Source organism: Tiliqua scincoides, chromosome 1 (genome assembly GCF_035046505.1).
Source record: "Tiliqua scincoides isolate rTilSci1 chromosome 1, rTilSci1.hap2, whole genome shotgun sequence".
Taxonomy (NCBI): domain Eukaryota; kingdom Metazoa; phylum Chordata; class Lepidosauria; order Squamata; family Scincidae; genus Tiliqua; species Tiliqua scincoides.
This window is the reverse complement of record NC_089821.1, coordinates 48,482,450-48,505,569: the sequence shown is the minus strand read 5'-3', so window position 1 is coordinate 48,505,569 and position 23,120 is coordinate 48,482,450. Positions and strand designations below refer to the sequence as shown.

General features: G+C 40.3%; 1 protein-coding gene across 1 annotated transcript in view; it reads right to left on the bottom strand.

Moving 5' to 3' along the window:
• Nucleotides 1-23,120, bottom strand: part of SCUBE2 (signal peptide, CUB domain and EGF like domain containing 2) — a 61,655-nt gene that overhangs the window by 19,373 nt on the left and 19,162 nt on the right. The window contains exons 5-16 of the mRNA XM_066619274.1: nt 18,194-18,319; nt 16,864-16,980; nt 15,582-15,671; nt 14,201-14,317; nt 12,073-12,195; nt 9,452-9,568; nt 7,485-7,607; nt 6,682-6,792; nt 5,248-5,334; nt 3,542-3,646; nt 2,946-3,101; nt 2,395-2,598 (exon numbers count right to left, since the gene is read on the bottom strand). Of these exons, the coding sequence (XP_066475371.1) occupies nt 2,395-2,598; nt 2,946-3,101; nt 3,542-3,646; nt 5,248-5,334; nt 6,682-6,792; nt 7,485-7,607; nt 9,452-9,568; nt 12,073-12,195; nt 14,201-14,317; nt 15,582-15,671; nt 16,864-16,980; nt 18,194-18,319 (1,476 nt within the window). The remainder of the gene's footprint in view (nt 1-2,394; nt 2,599-2,945; nt 3,102-3,541; nt 3,647-5,247; nt 5,335-6,681; nt 6,793-7,484; nt 7,608-9,451; nt 9,569-12,072; nt 12,196-14,200; nt 14,318-15,581; nt 15,672-16,863; nt 16,981-18,193; nt 18,320-23,120) is intronic.

The following is a 23,120-nucleotide window of genomic DNA, read 5'->3' as shown; positions in this document are numbered from 1 at the left end:
AGACACTATTTCATACAAGCAAGGGAGACGCAACTGATCCTTCAGTACAGAGAAACCCTCAATAAAAATGTCTGGCCTCAACTTTTTCTGTACAAATATTGGTTTAAATGAAGCTAAACAGGTCATTAGTCTTTTAGCACAAAACACAAGATGTGCCATAGTGAATAAGGAGTGCCTGTTTTGAAAACACAGACCAAAGACTTGAATCCTTGATGTAGTGCCATTATTTCCAGCAAGCCTTTTTGCTTATTGTTGTTGTTGTTTTCATTTCTCCAACAACCTGAAGAACCAATTGCCTTCAGCAGCCTTCATCCCTATAACCACAGTCTTTGTTTGCCTTCAATGACCATTAAAATCCTATTCTTAAGTCTCAGGCAGCTGTTTGGAAAAAAAAGGGAAAGCTATTCTGATGCAAAAGAAAGAGGAAAGAGGCACCCAAAGGGAGCAAGGATTAGTAGTTATAAAGACATTTAAAGGCTCTTTCCCTCTATTCAACACTTTTTATCCTCTGAGTATTTAAAGTCATGGACAAACACTATAGTGTCTCAGTATCTAAAGAGGTGAACCTCATAAAAGAGGTTGTGATCCACAACTAACTATTCCCTTAAGAGTCATGCCCTGACTTCATAAGAAAAAGCACAAAAAACTGATGGAAACTTATTTCTAAGCAGTTCCATGTATTGTTTTAGGATCTTTTTGTTTGGGTTTTTAACTGGTTCACTGGATGTGGTCCTATTGAGAAATTATGCACATTAGAACCTAGGTCTTAAATCTATTATGCCTGAAGCAGCAGGTCAGCAGGCTAGATAGTTATTTATCTTTGGGTTGGAAAATGTACTTTTTTCTTTCACGGTATTTGAATTAAAAGGAAAAGAAACTTGCATAGGGACATAGGGAATAACCTCTGTAACAATGTAACCAATAACATTCAACTTTGTTTTTTTTCTGAAGCAATTTTACTTCTTTTTTTTTCTTTTTAGAAACCTACTATCAGAGCCATACTGTAAAATAATTCATTTGATTAGCAAAATACTGCTTCCCTTTGCTTACAGCTATATTGGAGGGACAACTTATTTATTTAAAACTGTGTCCCATCTTAAAATTCAGCACAAAATCAAGGCTGTTTATGCAGATTAAAATTAAAACAAATAACATACTTAAAAAACAATAATTAAAAATATCACTCTTGCAACATCCAGAACAAGAACAAAAGAGAGAGAGAGAGAGAGAGAAAAGAAACCCAAAGAACCACCATCGTTTAGTGAATACTAAAAGCCAGGCAAAAGTATGTGTGATTCTCATACTACATAACAGTGAACATACTCACCGCAGTGAACACTATCAAGAAAGGATAAGTCTATATAGAGGATAAGCACCAGGAAACTCGTGTGTCCACCACATACCCCTATATGATTGCACCTAAGTGTGCCTCCTCATTTTACAGAGTTTATCAGGACACATATTGTCTGCATTCAGATAATCCTCCAAACCTTGAAGGACCAAAAATGAGTCTTGATTCACACTTTCCCTACTTTCCTCCTTCCTTGGCACATGCAGCTTGTTACATTACTGCCTGTTATAATCAAGCCATGGTTTGCTGCTATATCAAACACTAGAATTTAATCAAACCATAATTTGCCCACAAGCCAGAATTGCAAACCAGGTTCAAACCCTGGTTTGCCTCTCCTTGTATGTGAAAAAATATGGTTTGATCAAAACAGAAAATAATACATTAAGCAATGTAAATGGGGGGAAGAGAGGACAAGAAAAGAAAGGAAGAAATGCACAGACACATGGCTCATTCCCATAACAAATGCAGCTGTAGTCTACACACAGCAAATACATATGCCATGAATAGCATAAATTGGGATGGCCCAACCTGCAGCTTATGGGCTGCATGTGGCCTGCAAGACTTGTTTTGGTGGCCCTCATAAGATTTCTAAATAAGATATCTTTTGCACTTGCTATGTTACTGAGTTACAAACGAATACAAAACATTAAAATAATTTTGTATACAAAAGTGCTACAGAACCACTAGATAAAAATCTGATGAATTCACACAAGCGAACACAGCATAATTACAGAAGGTATTTAAAAAACACCCATGGCATCTAAAACAGTGGACAACAATGAATATGGAAGATAATAAAGACACAACAGACTGTACCCAAAGATGACAGTCAACATGAGATTTCCAACCTTACCATCAAACATGTTTTCGTAGCAAGATGGGGAAATCCATCCTGTGACCAGACTAGTAAAATTTTCAGTGTATGGCCACACAGGTTCTCTGATGTTGCTAGGAAATCTGATGTGTTGGGCATACATTACAGAACAGAAAAGCTGGAGTTATCTACATCAAAATCAATATATTAAAAACACTGGTGCGCTTACCACATCGGTTATCCACATGCCTTTGGCCCAGGATACAGAGCTCCTGTGTATCCATTACCCTGGGAGATTTTCTGGTCACATCATGATCTATACCAGAAAGGCGAATATGAAATTGCTCTTTGTTGATCACCTTTCGCAGGGTTCTAATTGCTTTACGAAGTCTCTTCTCAGTCCTTTTACGTACACAACCCAAATTGCATGTGTCTAGAAAGGTAAATGGCAATCAGGGGCATAACGCACTAACAGGCAACAACAACAGATTCAAAAGAGCACTTATTGCATTAGCAATACAGACTGCATTCACTACGGCAATAAATATTTTGTTAAAGTTTTCAAGATTCTTATTCACAATAATACAGAAGGCAAACTTTTAGCCTAAGTTAGCTTCCTGAACTTAGGAGAAAGGGACATTAAAGCTTCAAAACAGGAGATACTTTCCCCCACCCCCTTGGAATAAAGTTAAAAGTGAAAGATAGAGAAATAGAGGGTGAAACTGCAAAAAGCTGCCTCTGAGATGAAACCTTTCAACTTTGGGTTTTTTTCCAACCAACCTGTCACCTCCTTTTGGTTTGTTTCAAGTTCAAAATCCACAGATATAAACATTTCTCTAGCTGCCTTCAATCTGCCGAGGTCTCCAAGAGTTCTCTTCCCAGAACCACATGTTAGGTTTACATAGTAGAAATTCTCCATTATTCCATTATGTTTCTCTGGGTGAACAAAATTAAAAGTAGCAAGAGCTTGGCCATCTATATTATCGAGTGTTTACTTAAGCTTGGCAACTGTTGCTAAGAAAATGATTATATAACTACACAATTAATTCCAGATGCTAACAAACTGCAAGCAGCTATACTAGATGGTTCTTTCTGACAAGGGGCAATTAGGGGAAGGTGACATTAGCATACTGTAAGCAGCACTATAGAAAAGGAGCCTGGATCTCCCCTATATCCCATTTAGTTGGATAAAAGGGTTGCATGGAAGCAGATGATCCAATTTGGATCAATCACCTGCTCATGGTGCATGATCATTGACCACACAGTACCAAGGTCTTTTGGAAAAAAAGTTGGGTATCCCACCATATTCATATAAGCTTAGAGGACTTCATGATCTACAGCATTAACCAGTGTCAATCGAACATAGTTATCTATACCTGGTATTATAAGGTGAAGAGCGTCTTGAAACATCTTAGTTTTTTTCAAGTTACATTTTCCTTCATTAAATTTAAAAGTCACACTTGTCCTAATGGTGGAGAGATCTTCAGGAAAAAAAAAACAGTGAAATTTTTACTTTCCAAAAGAAGAGCAATGAAAACATTCACTAACATCTTGCAAGAAAAAGCGTCATGGATCAGTGGCTAGAGCACAGAATTTGCATACAGAAGATTCCTTCTTCAATCTCTAAATAAGGAAGGGAAAATATAGATGGCTGCTGGGAAGTGTGCTGAGCCACATGAAGTAATAATGTGATTCAGAATAACACAGCTTCCTATTTTCCTAAGTAAGTAATTCAGATAACTTTCAAATAAAACATGTATCATTCATTTTTTTAATGCAACAATTTGTTTCCCTGCACTCAAGAGAGAGATAATAAAATGGAAGGAAAGCAGCAAGCCAATCTATAACTGAGTCATATGGTCCAGTGATATGAACTCTCTTTAAACTGGACAGCAGAATCTCTCATTCATTTAAATTCTAAATGCAAACTACACTCTGTTCTCAAAAGGGGCTGAGAATCACACCAACGGTCCATTTAGACTAGCACTATGAAATGTAACAATTCGCCATTTTTCCCTAACATTGTTGAACATTTAACATGAGATTAACATGAGATGCTTGTGGCTGAACCTAGGACCTTCCCTCCAAGAGCATGTTTTCTTTCACTGAGCTATGGCCATAACAGTGCCCAGTTTGACTGCCTAATGAACAGGTACCTAACTACCCAATACATGCCACAGAAATGGTTTCTAAAACAAAACATACACACAAATCACTAGAGCTGTGACATTTACAACCCAATCCTAACTAAATCCCTGCATGGTGATGCAGTGGCACCGGCACAGCTTCTGCTGTATTCTGTGGGGGGATTTTTAGCCACGAGGGGACTATTTGGGGTAAGGGAACCTTGTCCCGGGGTATGTTCCCCAGTAGCGACCTTGGACCTGCGCCAGTTTGATTGCTGGTGCAGTTCTGCATTGACATAGGAAGGCAGTTCAGGCCGGGGGGTGGGGTCGGAATTTAGCGTGCACACTAGCTGCCAAGCCCACCTCCTCCCAGGCCCAATCTGCCCTCCCCAGCCACATCACTGCCCTGTTCTGCTCCCCCCATCCCATTCAACCTCCTCCCACAACTTCCTGCACTGGGTTACCTGCACAGGCAGATGTTTGGCATCCATCTTTGCACAGATCCAGACATTTGCTGCTTGTGGCAATGGCCAGGCACCACACACTGGCCTAGTCACAGTTGCAATGGCTGTAAAGCAGTTTTTGCTGACAGAGTTTAGGATTGGGCCATTAGTCAATTAAACATCTTTGAATTGGTTAAAATGGTGCCCTCAAGTCATAAGCAAACAGATTATTTTTGTGCTAAAAATGTTTCAATAAAAGTACTTAAAAAGCGGTGTGTGGCAGATATCACCTGAGAAAAGGCATTTCTCTATTTTTCTTACATAAGAGGGAATGCCTCTAAAATTCTGCCAGCTGTGATACATGTATAAAAAGCAAAGTTTTATTCATATGAAAGTTTATGTCGATTAATAAGTAAAAGTTCACACAGTCACTCAGACTTCTTTAATCAGATAACAGTGCTAAAAACATCTAACCCTGAACCCAACTTTGCAACATGTATATCAGATAATTACCTATGATAGTTGACTCATTTGTATTGTGTTTTTTCTTCTTAAGTGGAGAAGGGCTGCCACATTTTATAGTGTAGGAATCTTCCAGGCCTAAGAGACAGATCATAAAGCTATACAATAAAACAGAAATATAAGCTAGAGCACTGATGAAATATACTCCTGAAAGCTCATTCTCATATTTTCCAATAATCTTTTGTAATTACAAAACAGAGATGATAATCACTAAGTTTGAATTCCACATTTATCTATCTAACATTTAGACACTAATCAGAGATGATACAAAACACTCCTGGCCTTCCAGGCACAGCAGATATATACTCTAAAGAAGTGAACTTGTGACCACCAGAGAAGAAAATCACAATTATACCTATCCTCCTTAGATTACCATGAGTACTGCAGTCATGTCTTGATTCAGTCTTGATTAGCCCATAAATGCAGTCTCCCATAATGAGAAGACATTGTTAAGCACATAGAGTGGAAGGCCTTGGTTGGAGATATATCTGTATCATCCAACAGGTAACATACATCTCCATTCCCTTCTATACTTATTGAATATGACAAACACAATCTTGGAGGGAAAATAAATTGCCACCCATTACCTCCCTGCCAGAATCATGATTGCCTGAAACAGCAGAGCATGCTCCAACTAGCAAAGGGTTAGGCACAGCCCTCAAAGTTCACCCCTTTGTATATGTGGGCAACACTAAATGCAACTGTTCCATAAAAAGAGCACAAGGATGACGACTCAAACCGAGTATGTTTAAACTAGCAATCCCCAAATGAAGCAGGACATAACCCATTTTGTCTGCCAAGGGGGAGTCGAATCCATGGCTGTAAGCAGAGGATGGTCTTATCTCCAAGTGGAGGCAGCCTCAGATTCACCAACAAGTCACAATTAAGAAAGTTCTACTGGCTGGCACTTTGCAGACACAAAAGCCAAAGAAAGGAATGTCTTTACTGTGGCAAGTTCCACTGCAGTCTTTCAAAAAGTCCTCCATTCTGCAATCAGTTTATTTTTGTGCCAATTATGCACTACTTGTGAACTAGTCATCCATCCTCCCATTTTTGTCTTGTAACAATTTTATTAATATGTTGCATTTTCCATTGTTGGAAATCTTTAAGCAGAAGCTGGATAGAAAGCATCAGGGATGCTGTAGCTATGGACTGCTATGGAAAGGGGATGGACGTAATGATCTTGTAGGTCTCTTCTAAACTATGATTTCTATGCATGGCAGTGCTAAACCTTACATTTCACTGGTTACTACAAGCCAGTTTAAGAAAAGGGAAATCAGTATGAAATGAACACAATGAACGGGTATAAATTCATTTGAATTTCATAGGCATTTGAGATGCTGAGGAGTTACTCAGTTACTATTCTCATATTCTTCAGGTAGGATTAATAACAAGACAGTCACTCACAATCTCTGCATTACTTACCAGAGATAAAGTGGATGTCTGAAGGGCAGATTAAAAAGCACCGATCGCTTCCGCCAGTCTTAATGCAACGCAGAGATATTTTCGGTGAAACAACAACAGGCAAAGATCTTTCTACAGAGCAAAATACACACACTCATAGGAGAAGAAAACCAATGGAAGGTGCAGCTCTAAAATGGAAACATGCAGCTACACACATCACATCAATATCTACAGTATGTGTACCTACTAAAACTAATTTGGAGAAGGCACAAAACCCAGGATATCATTTTCCTTTCAACAGAAAACCCTGCGGTTCCCCCCCCCCCCATTCAGGCAACCACAAAAGGCCTAGATTAAAAGCGCAGAAAAGAAAGCATCAAAGACCTGAAAGTATCTCCTGTTTTTCTTTTTTGTTTATTTGTTTTTACCAGGCTCAATAATATATGGCCAATTAGAAGCAAAGGACTAATAGGCGGCAGACATACAATAGCTTTTTCAGAGAACTGAAAGCAGTTCAGAAGGGGTATTGTTGCTTATTCCGCTGTCACTACAAGTGAACAGTTTCTAAAGGTTTTGTTTTGTTACAGAAACATGGTTGACCAAAAGCAACGGTGGGACAAAAGCAGTACATGTAAACCTCACAGGAAGCACAACTTCTCTCAAAGCATTTTCAGCTCTTTTAAAACTCTCCAGCCATGATTGGGGGGGGGGGTTTGATATTCATGCTGCTCTGTTCAATGGATCTGCGTTGTCAGCATTTAGAGGTGCAAACCTTTCAAGCAAACCAAAGCTGCAAAAAAACTGTTTTCAGTTCTGAATCTTACCAACACAGTCCTTTTTGTTCCAGTGTAGTTTGTAGCCAGCATTACAGTGGCATTCATAACCCCCCAATGTGTTTATGCAGGTATGCTGGCAGGCTCCATTGTTGATGCTACATTCATTGATATCTAAAGAAGATGAATGTGGGGAGAAAATTTTTTCAGAAAAAAAAATGGCACCATTCTGACTCTGGTTAGCACAGAACTGCACTGGATTCATGCATCATTTGCGTATACCATACAAGTCGTACCTCATTATCCACCAGGGGTCTGTTCCAGAACTTCAGTGGATTAAAAAAAAATGTGGATACCAAATCATTGGAAAATAGTTTTAAAGACCTACTTCCAGGTTTCTTGCTCCTCCACTGTCATTCCAGAATGCATTGGTATAGATGCTATACTGCATTCACCACCAGAAGGGGTAAATAGTTGAATCTAATGGAATTATTAGATTATTCCTCCCGTCTAGTGGCTGAATACAGTATAGGACCTATTCAAAGCTATCTTTAACACCAAGAAGCTTGCAGCCAGTGCAGTTTAACACTGAGAAGGTAGAAAAATGGGATTTTGGCCCTTTTTTCCCTTGTTACAAGGCATTTAAAGATGGACCCAAGTATCAGTGGTAAGTTAAATCAGTGGATGCCAAACTGGATAACAAGAAATGACCTGTACAGGAAAGTTGACATTTTTATCACTGTCAGAGCGAGCATTAAGTTGGAAACAAGCTCCACAGACTTCAACAGAACTTGGGGTGAAGTGAGCTTCGTTCTGAAGCCTGGTATCCTAATCAACACCTAATGAAGTTTACCCAGAAGTAAGCTGATTTCAAGCCCAGACCACTGTACATTATCGATTCCTGTACACCAACTTCAGAATCTTGAAAACTCACCTCTCATTAAAAATTGCGGGAATGTGCTTGAGAACATGCAAAACGTTCGTACAGTTGGTTCTCTCTCTTAAATTGATTGGAGAAACTGATGTGGAGAGGTCAGATCAGTATGTACAATGAAACCCCCATTACTGGTCAGCAAACAGTCTGGCTGTCTGCTCCTTCATTCACTGAAGTGGATCAGACTCACAAACATACAGCTCCAGATCAGGGGCTGGGTCTTTTTGCCTAAATAATGTACCTAGCATCCACATAGCCAGGCTCCTGACTACCACACAGGGCAGGGGTATAAAACTCATTTCAAACAGAGGGCAAGTTAGCATTTGTGCTGCCTGCTGAAGGCCAGAAGTAACATCATTAAGCAAGAAGTGACATCATTAAGCAGATAATGGCCAGAAATAAGCACTTTATTCTCACATAGAAACTTGTTAACTGCAAATGACAGAAGAGAAAATGTGCAAATCCTGTTCATATTTTCAAGACATGAGAGAGCCAAATTATCATGTTGGAAGAACCCAGTTATAACGGGCCAGATAAATGGTTTCTTAGGGCCACATTTGGCCCATGGGCCTTATGTTTGACATTCCTGACATAGGGTGTATCCCCTATTTTTACAACTACAATAGACAGTAATTGATCTACCTCATCTTTACACACATGTCTACATTTTTGAGTTGGAAAACTCAGAAGTATGGTAAACAATCAGCTTGCTGAAAGCTTTCCAAAGACGGGCCTAGCGCTGAAGGCAGTAACTGCACACAGTACTGCAATTAATGGGCATTTTGCAGGCAGGTGATTTGCAAAACCTAGTTCTTAGTACCCAAGTGTGGAATGCAACTGTTTGTTCTAACAAACACAGTTGCTTTCCAATAACAGTGAGAATGGAAAGTTGCTTAAGGAAAAAGTAATGCTGATACACAGTCAGAAGACTACTTCAAACTTGCTTCTGTCATCTTTTGCAGAAGCACTGAGTTTTAAAAACCATATTTCCTGTTGATGGTATCAAGCAAAGAAGGAGCACCCAATTAACATGCCAAGCAATACACATGCATAGACATTCATGCAGACACACACACACACTCACCTCCACAATGCGTGACGCCATAGAGAGAATATCCTTTGTTGCAAGTGCACTCAAAACTGCCTGGATTATTGATGCACCTGTGGTCACATGTCCTTTCAAATGAACATTCGTCAATGTCTGCAATTTTTAAAGAGATATTTTATTATTTCACCTCAAGTTGTAGAGACACTTATGAATAGGATAACCACACAAAAGGTAAAGGCTAAGCCAGGCTTTAAAAAGTCACTTACACCACGAAGTTGCAACAACGGAGGAAGCAAGGCTCATATAAAACAGCATTTTGATTCCAAGGACTTGGAAAATGAATTGCGGCGGTTTTCTCAGACAGTAGAAAATAAGACATATGAGAAGAAAAGACTAAGTTAATGGGAATCACTGGGTGCACTTCCATGAACAGAAGCACTTTCAGTGAACACAAGCTCCCTCCAAGAATGGAAGAAGCACTCCGCTTGTGCAAAGGATCCTGGAATGCGTGGAAGGGACCTCCGTACAATCAGAACACTTCTGCTCTCAGAGGAAGTTTCTGTTCACAGAAACATTAATGTTTCTAAAGCTATATTCAGTGTTTTTCTCTTATTTCTTGCTGACAGACTGAGAACTCAAATTCAGGCTGCAACAGCACTTGCAGTTTTGTATTAAAGTCTTGGAAGTGACTTTGGAGAGGGAAAACAAAAGGCAGGGAAAGGGTTCAGCACCCTATGCCAATTCCCCCATCTTAAGCACTACCATAGAAGTGATTTTTCCCCATTTCAACAGAGAATCAGAGTATTACATTCTTCCATGCACAATATCCAGCTTGACCCCAAAAAGCACAGGATTGAATCCTAAAGAGTGCATACAGAAGTAAGGCAGCATCTCACACTATTCAACGTGTGGTGACACAAGCAAATGCAGAATATATTCTTAACAATGAAGTGAAAACGTAAGCCCATCAGTGATATATTGTGGAATGTGTTGCACGCACGCAAACCTAGTGAGGATTCCGTTCAATTGTGTGCAACAACATTGAGCGAACACTTCTGTGCATACAAACATCCTTTTATAATCCCTAATTTTGTTGCTACTTACCACAGCTACCGCCTAATATTTCAGTTCAACTTTGTGCTAGAAATCACACCCTCATCTAAGCCCAACCCAAAGGACTTGCAATATACACCGCAAAGATGAATGGGAAACCAAGAATTGAAACCAAGGATTGAAAGGAGCAGTGGGAAGGCGGTGGATGGACAAAATCATTCCAATGTGCATATGTGATATTTGAGGTTTTTTGAAAGTTAAAAATAGTTCTAGAAACCTAACAATGACTACAAAATATAAAACATTAGATTTCTTTAAAAATAGGTTTGAACTAAGGCAAACATCATTAAATCATGTACAAAATTACCATTGGTTCCAGTAAGAACACAGTTGAATAACAGATTACAGGGAAAGAGAGATTTAAATCCTTAAAAAAAAATGTATCCATGGAATACAGTCACTTGAATGCTATATTTCCTCTGCAAGTCAGCACATGTAAATATTAGCATTGAGATCTTAAAAAAAATGATAAACAACCATAGTGGAATGAAGTTTCTCTTGGTGATCAGTTTCACTTTCTGAAACTCACCATTATTATCAGATGGTTGTCTAGGAATTGCACTTGCCAAATGAACAGACTAGTACTACTTGTTAACCATGATGCCTTAAGGGGAAGGGATATCATGTTATCTTGCCAATAATTCTTAATCTCAATGTGTAAATTAGAGCACTGTTCAACCTTAAATCTCTCCCATTGAAATTAATGGCCTTGAGAATTCCAGAAACCCTCTGCAGCCCCTTTCCTTTCTTGCTTTTCTCTGTCTCCCAAAGTGCAACTGATGCTACTGAGTCATCATGGGCTGGCAAGCTAACTCTTCAGAGTCCTTTCTCTCCAAGCACTCTTCTCTCTGGAAAAGCTCTTGCCCTCTTCTCATTGTAATTAAGGCTACTACCAAACTGCTTGCAAAGGCTTGCTTTGTAGCCCTCTTTCCATCTGTGAAACCTTAGGAAAGCTCTTGCGGTCAGGTCCCTTGCTGCTGCAGCCCCTACAACACAATGCTCTCAAGACTTGCAGAACATGGAACCTTGGTCCTTGGTGCAGCCAGTGTGGTAAATATGTTTTAGTTTGTTTTTCACCCATTTGCCAGAGACTTAATATCAGCCCCAGGTTTCCATCCCAAACAAATTCCCTTAACTAAGCCATCAAGGACTTCGAATACAAAGAGAATCTCCCATTCGTGACCCCCTTTCAGAGGCTTGGGACATCAGTGGAGGGCACCTGTGTCCAGTGGGAGAGTTCAACTACCCCATCCCAATCAGGTGAAGTGCTTTCAGACTGTCTAAACCCCTTGCCTGCCGCCCCTGGTTCAGGCTACAGACACCCACTTCCCAGCCATGGCATTTTGCTGCAGCTTGAACCTTATGAAGTTTTTTTCCCTTTGTTCCCATTAATCTGCCAGTTTTTCTTCCCTTTTTCATCTTACCCTGCACCCCATCCCACTGTGTGCAGTGGAAGCTCTTGGGCCAGTCCTGACACATTACTGTTTAGCTTTCCAGACCATTCCAAAGATATATTACTTTGCATTGCTCTCTTCTGCACATACCTTGACAAGATCTTTCATCTGTCAATAATTTAAAGCCTTTTTTGCAGATGCAGTCAAAGCTTCCAATTGTGTTTCTACAAAAGTGATTACATCCGCCATTATTGATCTGACACTCATCAATATCTGTTTTTAAAAAAAGGATAAATAAGATAAACACCAAACACATTCACATCTTACAGGCCAATGCTCTGCACGTTTGCTCAAATGCAGGTGGTAGATCATGGTAGGGAGTGGATTCCCTAGTAAGTATGGATAGGATTGCATCCTAAAACAAAAGAGCAGCAGGACTTTGTCATAAACATTCATGCACCATGTACTAATGGGTCTCAGTATTATTTTTGAAAGTAAGTTATAAAATGCCAATATACAAAATTTAAAAACAAACCACAAAGACAACAATAGCAAAAAAAAAAAAAATTAAATTGCAAGACAGCTAAAATCACAAAACTAGGCAGTATGATAAAAGTCCAATAAAGGTCCATCAAAAGAGGCAAGTCTTCAGTCAGTAAGATGCAGCAGGCCCCCTCACAGGGCAGGGGCAATCACCAAAATGCCCTCTTATGGGTTATCACCAACCACAATTCAGAAGGGTGGAACCTATAGCAAAGCATTCCTAAATGATCTTACAGGGTAGGTGGACTGATGATGTGAGCAGTAGTGTTCTGGGGGGAAGCACTAAGCGTCCCAAAGCTAAGTTTTGCAGGGGAAGAGACACTATTTAGGGGGAAGAGAGTTATTTAGCTGGTGCAAATCCAAGTGGCCTTGTATACCGCTTCCAGGCCCAGGAGGGAGGACAGGATATGGCAGAGGCCTCCTCCACCAATCCCACCCATCCCGGGACTGTACCACCCCCATTCTGCCCTCCTCCACTCAGAAACACCCCCTCTCCACCTCCAGAATGCCCTTCCCTAGCCCCTGCACTGCCAGGCACTTTGCTTGACTACACCGGTAGCCAGGGGCTCGGATACAGCATTGGCAAGATGGCACAAGTGGGATGGTGCCTTCCCGCAGGCACTGCTCACTCTAGATTTGTTGCTCTAGAGGTCGTTGCGCCAGCAAAAGACTTCCTTAGGATTGGGCTAACAGTTACATCACATATGCTAAAGCACATGCTATCCTTAAAGAATTACAAAATCAAAGTAACTAAGGGCGCAATCTAGAGGTGCCCTTGGGCCAATGCAAGTCCCTTGCACAAGCCCAACGTTGTTGCAAAAGTGCCGTAAAGCACTTTCACACCAACATAAGGGTGTGGGGCCCAGGAACAAGGTGAGTTGCGTCGGCCGACCTCAGCCAGCCCAGGGGTCTGGGGGGGGCATGGGAAGGGTGGGGAGGAGGCGGGAGGGAGGCATTTTGGGGCAGGGGGAGGGCGGATGGCTGGCATTCCCCAGGGAGCGGGAGGCGGGGCAAGAATCCGGCAGTTATGCTGGATCCTAGGCCTGTTCCCGGGCGACCACGGACAGTACTAGGCTGCTTGGATTTGCGCCACCTCTTTAGTAGCACAGATCCAAGTGTTCCCATTTGGGCTGCTGTGGCTCTCCCTGGGGTAAGGGGGGAAAGCCTCCCCTTGCCTCAGGCTGCTCCAGGAGCAATCTGAAACTTGCACTGGATACAGCGCAGGCCCCCGGCCTACTTGTTCCAGCACAAGTTGGGATCGGGCCACAAATTATTTTCTTCCTTTATGTTCTAACTCAACCAATGGTTGGAAAAAGATAAACCATGGGCTTGTGGTTGGCCATCTAATTCCTGATGATCACTGGAATTTTTGCAAAGAGTGCTTGATTACGTGGCTCTTGGTCTAATGCAGCAAAATACATGCTTGTTCTTAAGCAAGAGCATGTACTCAGAATCACTTAATGCAGGTTAAGATAATGCTCATTAACTAACATATTATGCCTTGACTGAAAAGCATTTCTCACTTCAGACTCATATTCCAAAATATCCAAATTGGAGGTGATTAGAGGGACTGAAGGCAAATTACAGTGAAGTGGTCCTTGTATCTGACTATTATCTTTTTTGTTTAAAAGGTTTCAAATTACTATGGTTTTCACTGGGATGCTATGTAAGCATCCTCTGCAGACATCAAGATTGCATTTTCAGTACACAAACTACGTAAAAGTCTAAACCTTACCTTTGCATGTTTTTCCATCAACCTGAAGGGTAAATCCAACAGGACAGCTGCAGTGAACGCCTGTTGAGGTGTCTTTACAAGTGCGATCACAGCCACCATTATTTACAGCACAAGTTTCTAAGGTAAGAATATAAAATCTGACATTTGCAGAAAGAAAAACTAGAAGAAAAGTCATTGCAGTATGTGCTATTTGTTAATATTAAGAATATTTATATACTGCTCTCCACAAAAAATGTTCACAAAGTGGTTTAGAGAGAAACATCAAATGAACTTATGCAACTGAAGTCCATTCTAACTTATCAGTGATACCCTGTCCTCCAGGTGAAAATGGGTGCTTGAGCTATGGCATTAGGGAAGTTGAGTGAAGATGGACAGGCATTATCAAAAAAAAATTGATGCACTTAATGGCAGATTAGTGACAGAACACAACTTGGAAAAAGCACTGGTCAGCCCAATCCTAAGCTGCGCTGGAACAGGCAGGCCAAGCGACCTGCATTGTATCCAGCACAAGTTAGGAGCTCACTTTCCCTCACCCGACATCGAGCCCCAGCCACTCCTATGGGGCTACTCGGATCTGCAACAGCAAAACCGCTGATGCAAATCCAAGCAGCCCATGTAAGGCTACAGGACCCAGGAGTGGGGGTTAGGATACAGTGCAGGCTGTTGCCAAAAATCCCAATTCTCTCCTGGGCCTGATCTGCCTCCCACCCCACCCAAAAATGCCCCTCCCCATCTTGTTCTGCCCTCCCGCCATCCTCTCCTATCTCCTGTACTGGCCCGCACAAGACCAGTGCAAACATACCCCTTCAGGCCAGTGCCAGGGCTGGAGCCAGCACCAGTAGGCTGGCACATGTCCTTGCACTACCCCAGCTGGCTCAAGAGTAGTCACAAATACGCTCTACTCTTCCATTCAGTGGAATGGGTAAGAGTGTTAAGAGAAGCTGACATTAATCCTTAAGTCAGTGGTTTCCTACATTTTTTCCACTTGTGTACCCCTTGGTAGCCCATTTCCATAAACTGTACCCCTTTCATTAGCAAAGTATTTGTAATTAATATAGTTGCTGTTACTTTGTTTTCAACTACTTAACCATATCTGATAATACACAAATTGATGGCCAAAAACTAGAAGTTGCTGGGGCTTTGCAGCCAGCTAACTGCCTTCCTTCCTGCCTTGCCAACCTCACAAGGTATTAAAAAACACACCCCTTTTCCCACCATTATTCAGTGCTTTTTCAAGTATCCCTAAAGGTCCTGGCAAGTATCCCTGGGGTACACGTACCAGTGTTGGGAATCACTGCTGTAAGTCATAGCACTTTCATTGGAAAAATGGTATTTCACAGAGCAAGATTAGGCTAAACAACCAGAACTGAGCACTCTTTACCCATGAGCAGTCTTCGTTTCACCCGCTTGTCCACATCCACTCCTGCTGTGGAATTATTTTCTGAGATCTCAGTTGTGGACTCATCTCTCCCTTTACAAAGTGAAAAAAATAGTCTGACAGTTAGTCCTGCATGTAGTGGGAACATCCTCTTCACAGCTTTTTTGTAGAAAAAAACTGTCCCCAGCACCTCTAAGTGACCAGGAACTTTGAGGGTTTTTCATCATTTTTTCTGTAGTGTATGATGCTTTCCTGGGCAAAGGACATTTAACACTTATTAAAGATAAACTTATCTTTAAACATGTTTTTGTAAAGACCTGCAAAGTTCTTATTTGGATTGGAGTCGGTGGTATTAAAATACCCAGGGTCAGCTCAACCATGAGGCCAGTTGAACCTGTCTCCTCAGGCCGCAAACTGGAGAAGACAGCAAGCCAGTCAGAGTGCCTACCTAGTGCACCTATCTGTCCTTTTGCCCAGTAGTGCCAACTGGCTGACCAATCCTCATCTCAGGTGCTCAGAGAGATGGGCTCACCTCCTCCTGCACAGCTTGTAGCTCTGCTGCCATTTGTTGAAAGCAGCTGATAGAAAGAATGCTGGAAGCAAAGAGGTTCTGTTCCCAGCACTCTCTCTGCCTACAACATTACATAAGGTGGCAGTGGAGCTGAGAGCTATGCATGATGAGGAGCAAAATGATGAAGAGTGAGGTGAGTGTGCAGACTGATGGAGGGAGGTGGGAGGAGTAGGAAATTATGGAGATGGATCTGGGAAGCAGCTGAACTCTGACCCTCTCTGACCATAGTTCATATGGTATTTTCCACGTGTGGAATGGAAGGCATTTGGGTGCATGCACATGTGCAAGCATGCAAAATTTTCACAGCTCTTCTTTTCCCTCTACAGCCACCTGTGCTCTCAAAAAGTCTTCTGTGAGGAATTGGTGACTCTCTGGAACAGGATGATGAGTAACACTGGGGGACTGCAACGGGAAGGGGTTAATTAGCAAAAACTGCACACACACACCCGGAAAAATAGAAATGCCTTCCAACTGTGAAAGAAATACTTAGGATACAACCCCTTTTTTGTTCTTATAAGCAGATCCATTTTGTCCCAAAGCTAAACATTCAGAGATGCCCGGCCAGATGTCAAGATATGTGTTGCACTTTGAAAGCTGAGATATGGCCCTCCATCCATTTTTCAGTAAAATTAATCCTATGTCACTCGGGCAGAAACAACTCTCAGCATTAAATGTAGCAATCTGTAACCAAGAAGACTTCAAATGCTTACGGACCAAGGCAGGTTCTTCCATTGGAATGCACTGTGTACTCTGGATGACATCCACAGATAGGCCCACCATCAGCATCTTCACATGTATGTTGACAGCCACCATTCCCATGGTTGCAAGTCACTGCAAGGAGAACTGTGCTTTAGAAGCATTACACCACCTATGAAAATTTACAGCTCAAACAGTTTCTATCTTATACATTAACATTACGTTTTTGCCTCACATACTTTTGGCAGGATTACGAGCAATTTTGGCAATAATTTTATCTCTAGTGTATGTACTTTCACAGTTACTAAACTAAAGTTAATTATAACCAGGGGCAGGAAATAGATTAAAGTTTTTTGTTGATTGGCATTCTTGCTTTTAACTGATTTGACAATTTGATTAATTTACTGCAATTAACTTAATTATATTATTCATTACATTTTAATTGCTTTTATTTAAATAGTTTGATTGATGGCCAGTAAAAGACAAGAAATTTTCCAGGTAATATTTCTTAGTACATTTAATTTAAGGACAGCAAGTTTTCTTAGCTAAACTGCATAGGCAAACCGATTTGAAAAATCACTTGAATACACATTGCCTGAATCAAAAGTTGGATGCAGATAGTTTACAAATGTATATTTAGCTGCAAAAGTATGTTCCACCTCTGATTATGATTCAGTTACAAAAATCTAGATTGTTAACGTGTGATTAATGACAAAGTCTTGCACTACCTTAAAGACTAGAAAATTTATGGTGGCATCTACTTCATCAGAAATACCTTAAATTTGTTTATATTTAAGGTGTTACAAGACTTTTTGCAGCAGACAGGCCACAGTGCTAGCTATACAGAATGATTACCATGAGGAAGTACCCTGGAGTTTTCCTAGGAGTCTGGAGGAGGATGAGCAGGGAAAATTAGCTGTTAAGGAAATAAGCAGTAGTAAACAAGGGATTGAGGAAGCATGATGGTGCTTTCCTCCATCTCTCTCTCTACCTGTAGGTGGGGAAGCCATTTAAATATCAGTAGCAAGAAGTGGACTCCTGCTTTCATATTGCAACTTGTAGTCTGGCTCTAACATGGCTTTTCTATGCTTTTCTAGGATCTCTAATTAATAGTAATTTCATTATAACATTTATTCAAAAAGGTCTTTGAGCCCTGATGACAAATGATGATTCTATACAGCGATATTTTGAAAAATCCACCAATTTGATTTGATCTTGTACTGCAAAGTGAATTTTAACGAAGAATATCCTTGTTGAAGAAGTCCAACATTAGCCATCAATGACAGGAATGCCAGAATTCTACTTGCTCGATTTGAGAAACCATTAGTACATGTAGAATGTTGCATACAAACACAGTCTCTCTGGTTCCTGGCCAATTCAAATCCAGGTCTGCATTCACAGGCCACTCCTCCTTTTGGCGCTTCTTTGCAGATATGGGCACAGCCGTGATCTTTATTCATGCAGCTCATGCCTTCTGTAAGACCAAACAAAAATGTACACAAGGTTCTCTGTGCTTTTAAATGCAGATGACACATTTTGTATACAGATTTCACCACTATTTAAATAAACTTCAAGTAGTTACCAAACAATCTCCCTTATCTGAACAAAACAATTCAACACTACATCAACAGGAATAAACACTAATTTGCAGCATCACTCCCCAAGATTTATTCTCTATTCCAGAGGGTAATGTTTTTATCTAACACATTTGTATGGAGAACAGAATCACAAACACAGAGATGTGAACACCATTTTATCCACTCAACAGCACTGTGAGATAAGGATAGACAGAGTTACTTCCTCAAGATCATCAACTGAGCTTCATACCTCTAGAACAGTGTTTCTCAACACTGGGTTGAGAACCTATTAGGTTCATGTGGGTTGGGACCTGTTAGGTGGGTCGTGAGCCAATTTCAGGTGAGTCCCCATTCATTTCAATATTTTATTTTTAATATATTAGACTTGATGCTATCATGGCATGTGACTGTATCTGGGGAAATGTTACATACCTGTACAAAAGTACAGGCTTTTACCAATGATAGTAAATGGGACTTAGTCTACGTAAGTGTGAGTAGGATTGCAGCCTAGCATTGTTAAATATTTTCCTACTTGATGATGTCACTTCCAGTCATGACATCAATTCCAGTGGGTCCTGACAGATTCTCGTTCTAAAAAGTGGGTCCCGGTGCTAAAAGTTTCAGAACCACTGCTCTAGAGGAATTTGAAAGCTCCTTCCTATCCCAATTCCAAAACACTATCCTCAACATCACATGGCTTTCTTGTTATCAAATCTTCATCTGCATACATTTCTTACCTAATCTTTTAATCACACAAGCACTGCCCCCCTACTATCTACAATTTAATACACAATTGTAAAAAAAAATTGTTTTAAATGTAAAATATCAAAGTAGTCATCTTGATGTATTGTGCCTTTTAGGGCCACATTTATATAGCAGGTATGTTTCCAGCTTGACCATCACATGTCAAAGTCATATTATTTTAAAGGAAATGGATAATGGAAAGGGTTCCACAGACAAATATCTTGCCTTCCAATATGAAGGTGTTCACCACAAAACACACAGTGAAAATGCTGAAAACATGTCTCCCAAGTGAAAAATGAAGCTGTCACTGGACTGCATACTCTTCAGGTCTAAACCCATGTATGCAAAATAGTCTACAGTCCACTACAAAAAAAAAAAAATCTAGCCAGGAAAAAGAACCATGTTATTTGTGGTGCACTGTGAGCTACAGGAAATGGTCTGTCTTTAAAACAAATAAACACACACAGAGACTAAATTTACTGCAAACTATTGTACGTAGTTTTCCAGTTTCTGATACTCAATTGTGCCATTAAAATTATTAACAATATTTATATACCACTTTTCAACAAAAAGTAGTTCACAAAGTGATTTACATAGCAAAATAAATCAAGACATGCTTCCCTGATCCCAGAGGGCTCACATCCAAAAAAGAGGTGCTGAAGAGACGCCAGCAAAAGCCACTGGAAAAGACACCGTACTAGGGTAAACAAGGACAGGTGCTCTTCCCCTGCAAAGTATAGGAGGACACCACTTAATGTGCTAAGTGCTTGAAGGCTTTCTATGGGAAAGCTTGAAGGCTTTCCAGATTCCATGTAATGGGTTTTACTGGTTGAGCAGAATTCAGTACAAACAAATCTGTTCTGATGGGGATTAATAAATTCACATCAGCTGACCTTTTTTGTTCCACTGGGAAGCCTCGTAAAAACATTTTGTTGTTTGTTAGAGCATGTTTGTATTCCATTGGCTGGTTGCAGCAGAGATTATCTGCAAAAACCATGTTGCCCAAACCTGAAGTCAACTGGACTATGAAGAATCAATCCCAAGGTAACAGTCTGAAATATCCTTATTTAGTTCAGTGCTTGAGCTATCTTAATATGCAACTATATACAGCTATCCAAATCCCCTGCTTTAATGACACATCTTTTTTTTTTTTTTAATTAACTGGCACTAGCTAGTCAAAATGGACAGTTTTCAAATAAATACTCAGCCTTTTCCATGGGCCAGATCTTCCACTTTTTATCTAAGAACCCATGGTCTTCTCTAAAAATGAAAGTCTGTGCCAAGACACACAAAATATTTCCGTCCCCTTGAGTCTAAACCAGCAGTGCTTAAGCATTCTATGTTCAGGGAACACTTTCTGTGTCAACTTTCTTCTCAAGGACCCTGTGAATGAATGAATTTCTGCACTTTACAGAGGATCCTGGGACACACTGTAGAGCACTTTGTCAATTCATACAGTGTGCTTAACAGGCCTATACTTATTCAAGTACAGTATACCATCCAACTATCCTCCCAAATATGCTTGGATATAATTCCAACATAAGCTCAGACGGAGCTTTCAATAATGCTTTTCTTAAAAAACAAAACAGGAAAGTCATGTTTTTAAAATGGTGGGGACATTCAAAAATGATAGGGGACATATTTATTTATTTATCACATTTATATAACACCCTTCCTCCAAGGAACTCAGAGCAGTTCTCTGAACTCAGAGCTCCTCCCCCACCTTTTTAGGTTCCTTCCCTTCCTTTTCAGCCTTTCAACAACCCTGTGCAATAATTTGTGCCTCAAATGAATATATGAATACACGATGTTGCCTTATACCAAATCATATCTAAAGTTGCATTTACCTCATCACTATCTGAGTTAAGTGGCAGCAACCCTGCAGGGTTCCTGGCAAGGGGTCTTTCCCAGGCCTACCCTGAGATGCTGGGAGTTGAATCCAAGACCTTCTGCGGGCAAATCATGTGCTCTATCATTGAGCTACAGCCCCATCCCCATTATTGCATAACAATGTCAACCCTAGTCACTCAAGTAGAACATGTACAAGAATAACAATTCCTAGTATAAGAATTGCTCATTTCGGACACAGTTTTCTACCCTACCTGGAGATGCCAGGGACTGAAACTGGGACCTAAGACATCAATGCAATAGGAAGGTTTTGGTAAAGTAATGGGTCCAACTGCATCCAAAGATGCTTTTGTATTGCAATGCAGCTCATACAATTTCTTATTAATAAATAAGATAATCCAAGTTCTTTTCAACAAAAGTGTTCATAAAGCAATTTATATAGTACAATAAATTAATGGTTCTCTGCCCAAAAAGGGCATCAAACAAAAGATGCAAAAGAAATATCCACAAACAGCAATTAGAAAAGGCACTATGTTGGGTGAATATAGTAACTATCACCCTTCTGCAGTAAGGCTGCCCCTGAATATGTCTTGAAGCAGAATCTGAGGAAGATCTACAAAGGATTAAATTGTGGTGGATGTGCAGGAGCATATACTAGCAGACCTATCAAAATCTACACCATTTCTAGGAGACCTTACTTCACAAGCAGCACAACTGTGATTCACATGGGTATAGTAGAGGTATACCTTGCACTTTGATCTGGTTGGTGACGAGAGCATGGATGAAAGTCAAACATGGATGAAAGTCAAAACTTAGCCTTATTTAGCTTGCAGATTTATTTTGGGCGGCAAAAAACATAAACAACTAACTATATAACACATGCAAATGCACTCAAAACCTAAATAAACAGAAATTAAAAAATAAACATAAGAACATCTAAGAACATTACGGAAGGTTGGATAAAATTGGATGAAAAAGGAAAGCATGTAGATAAAATCTGAAATTTGAAAATGGTTGAAAGAGCAAAGCGATGGAAGTCAAGTGGATGAAAGTCAAGCTATTGCTGTAGTCACCGTATCCATCATGCCACAAAGCGCAACTGTTAACTGGACAGTCAAACAACCTCACAGATTTATCTACAGAATTGCTCCTCTGTATTTCACCCCCATCATATTCACCAGTCATATTTAGTTGTTGGCAACCTGATACCGAAAGACTATGGTATCACGCTCTGAATGGCATGTTGTGAATGGCAATATGAACCAGTCATATTATTCTATCAAGAAATCAACTAGGATTTTGATGCCATGGCTTTGCAAGTTATTTAACACTTTAATCAGGTTTCCTGTCTTTTTAACACTTCTGTTTCTAGCTCTAGTGGCCTTCCACTAAGAAGAAGGTTCTGAGCAACAAAGAAGTAGCAACTATGCTGCTTCAATTATTCTGCTCTACTGGCTTCCTGATTCCTTTCCCACAGTGAGAAGACTAACAAGACAATGATGCCTCCAGAAGACACAAAAGAACCCAAAGACCTTCACATGAAAGATGGCAATCACCATTATTCTGTCAGTCAGACCTTCTGCATAACAATAGACCACAAATGAGCCTTATTAACTTCAAGTGCTCTGTGGCATTTTGAAACTTCAACATGCCATATGATCTGTCTGTTAGCTAAAAAGTGTTTTAAAAACATTAACAGAATTAGCAGCTTAGCTTCTGCCAACAATGTAACTCCTTTGTACACATTCAGAAACCAATGGAGATATTGGTCAAACAGGTACTTTGGTAAAGTTCACTAACTCAAACAAACACTTCAGATGCTGCAATGGGAATTGCTCAGTTCTGTGTATGGAGAAAATGAATTTCTTTACAGAAAACAAGAGGGAAAAAAGCATTTTAAAAATCCACATTTTAATAAAAACACTTTTAGTCTTATCTAATTAGTTAAATGCCCTTGAGAAGCAAAAATAATGTAAAACCCACTCAACCACCCAAATAAAAAGTTATTTATGTAGGCCAGTGGTTCCCAAACTGAGAGCTGTGGCTCCCCAGGGAGCCACAGAAACCAGCCAGGAAAGCCATGGAATCCTCGCAAAAAATCCACTT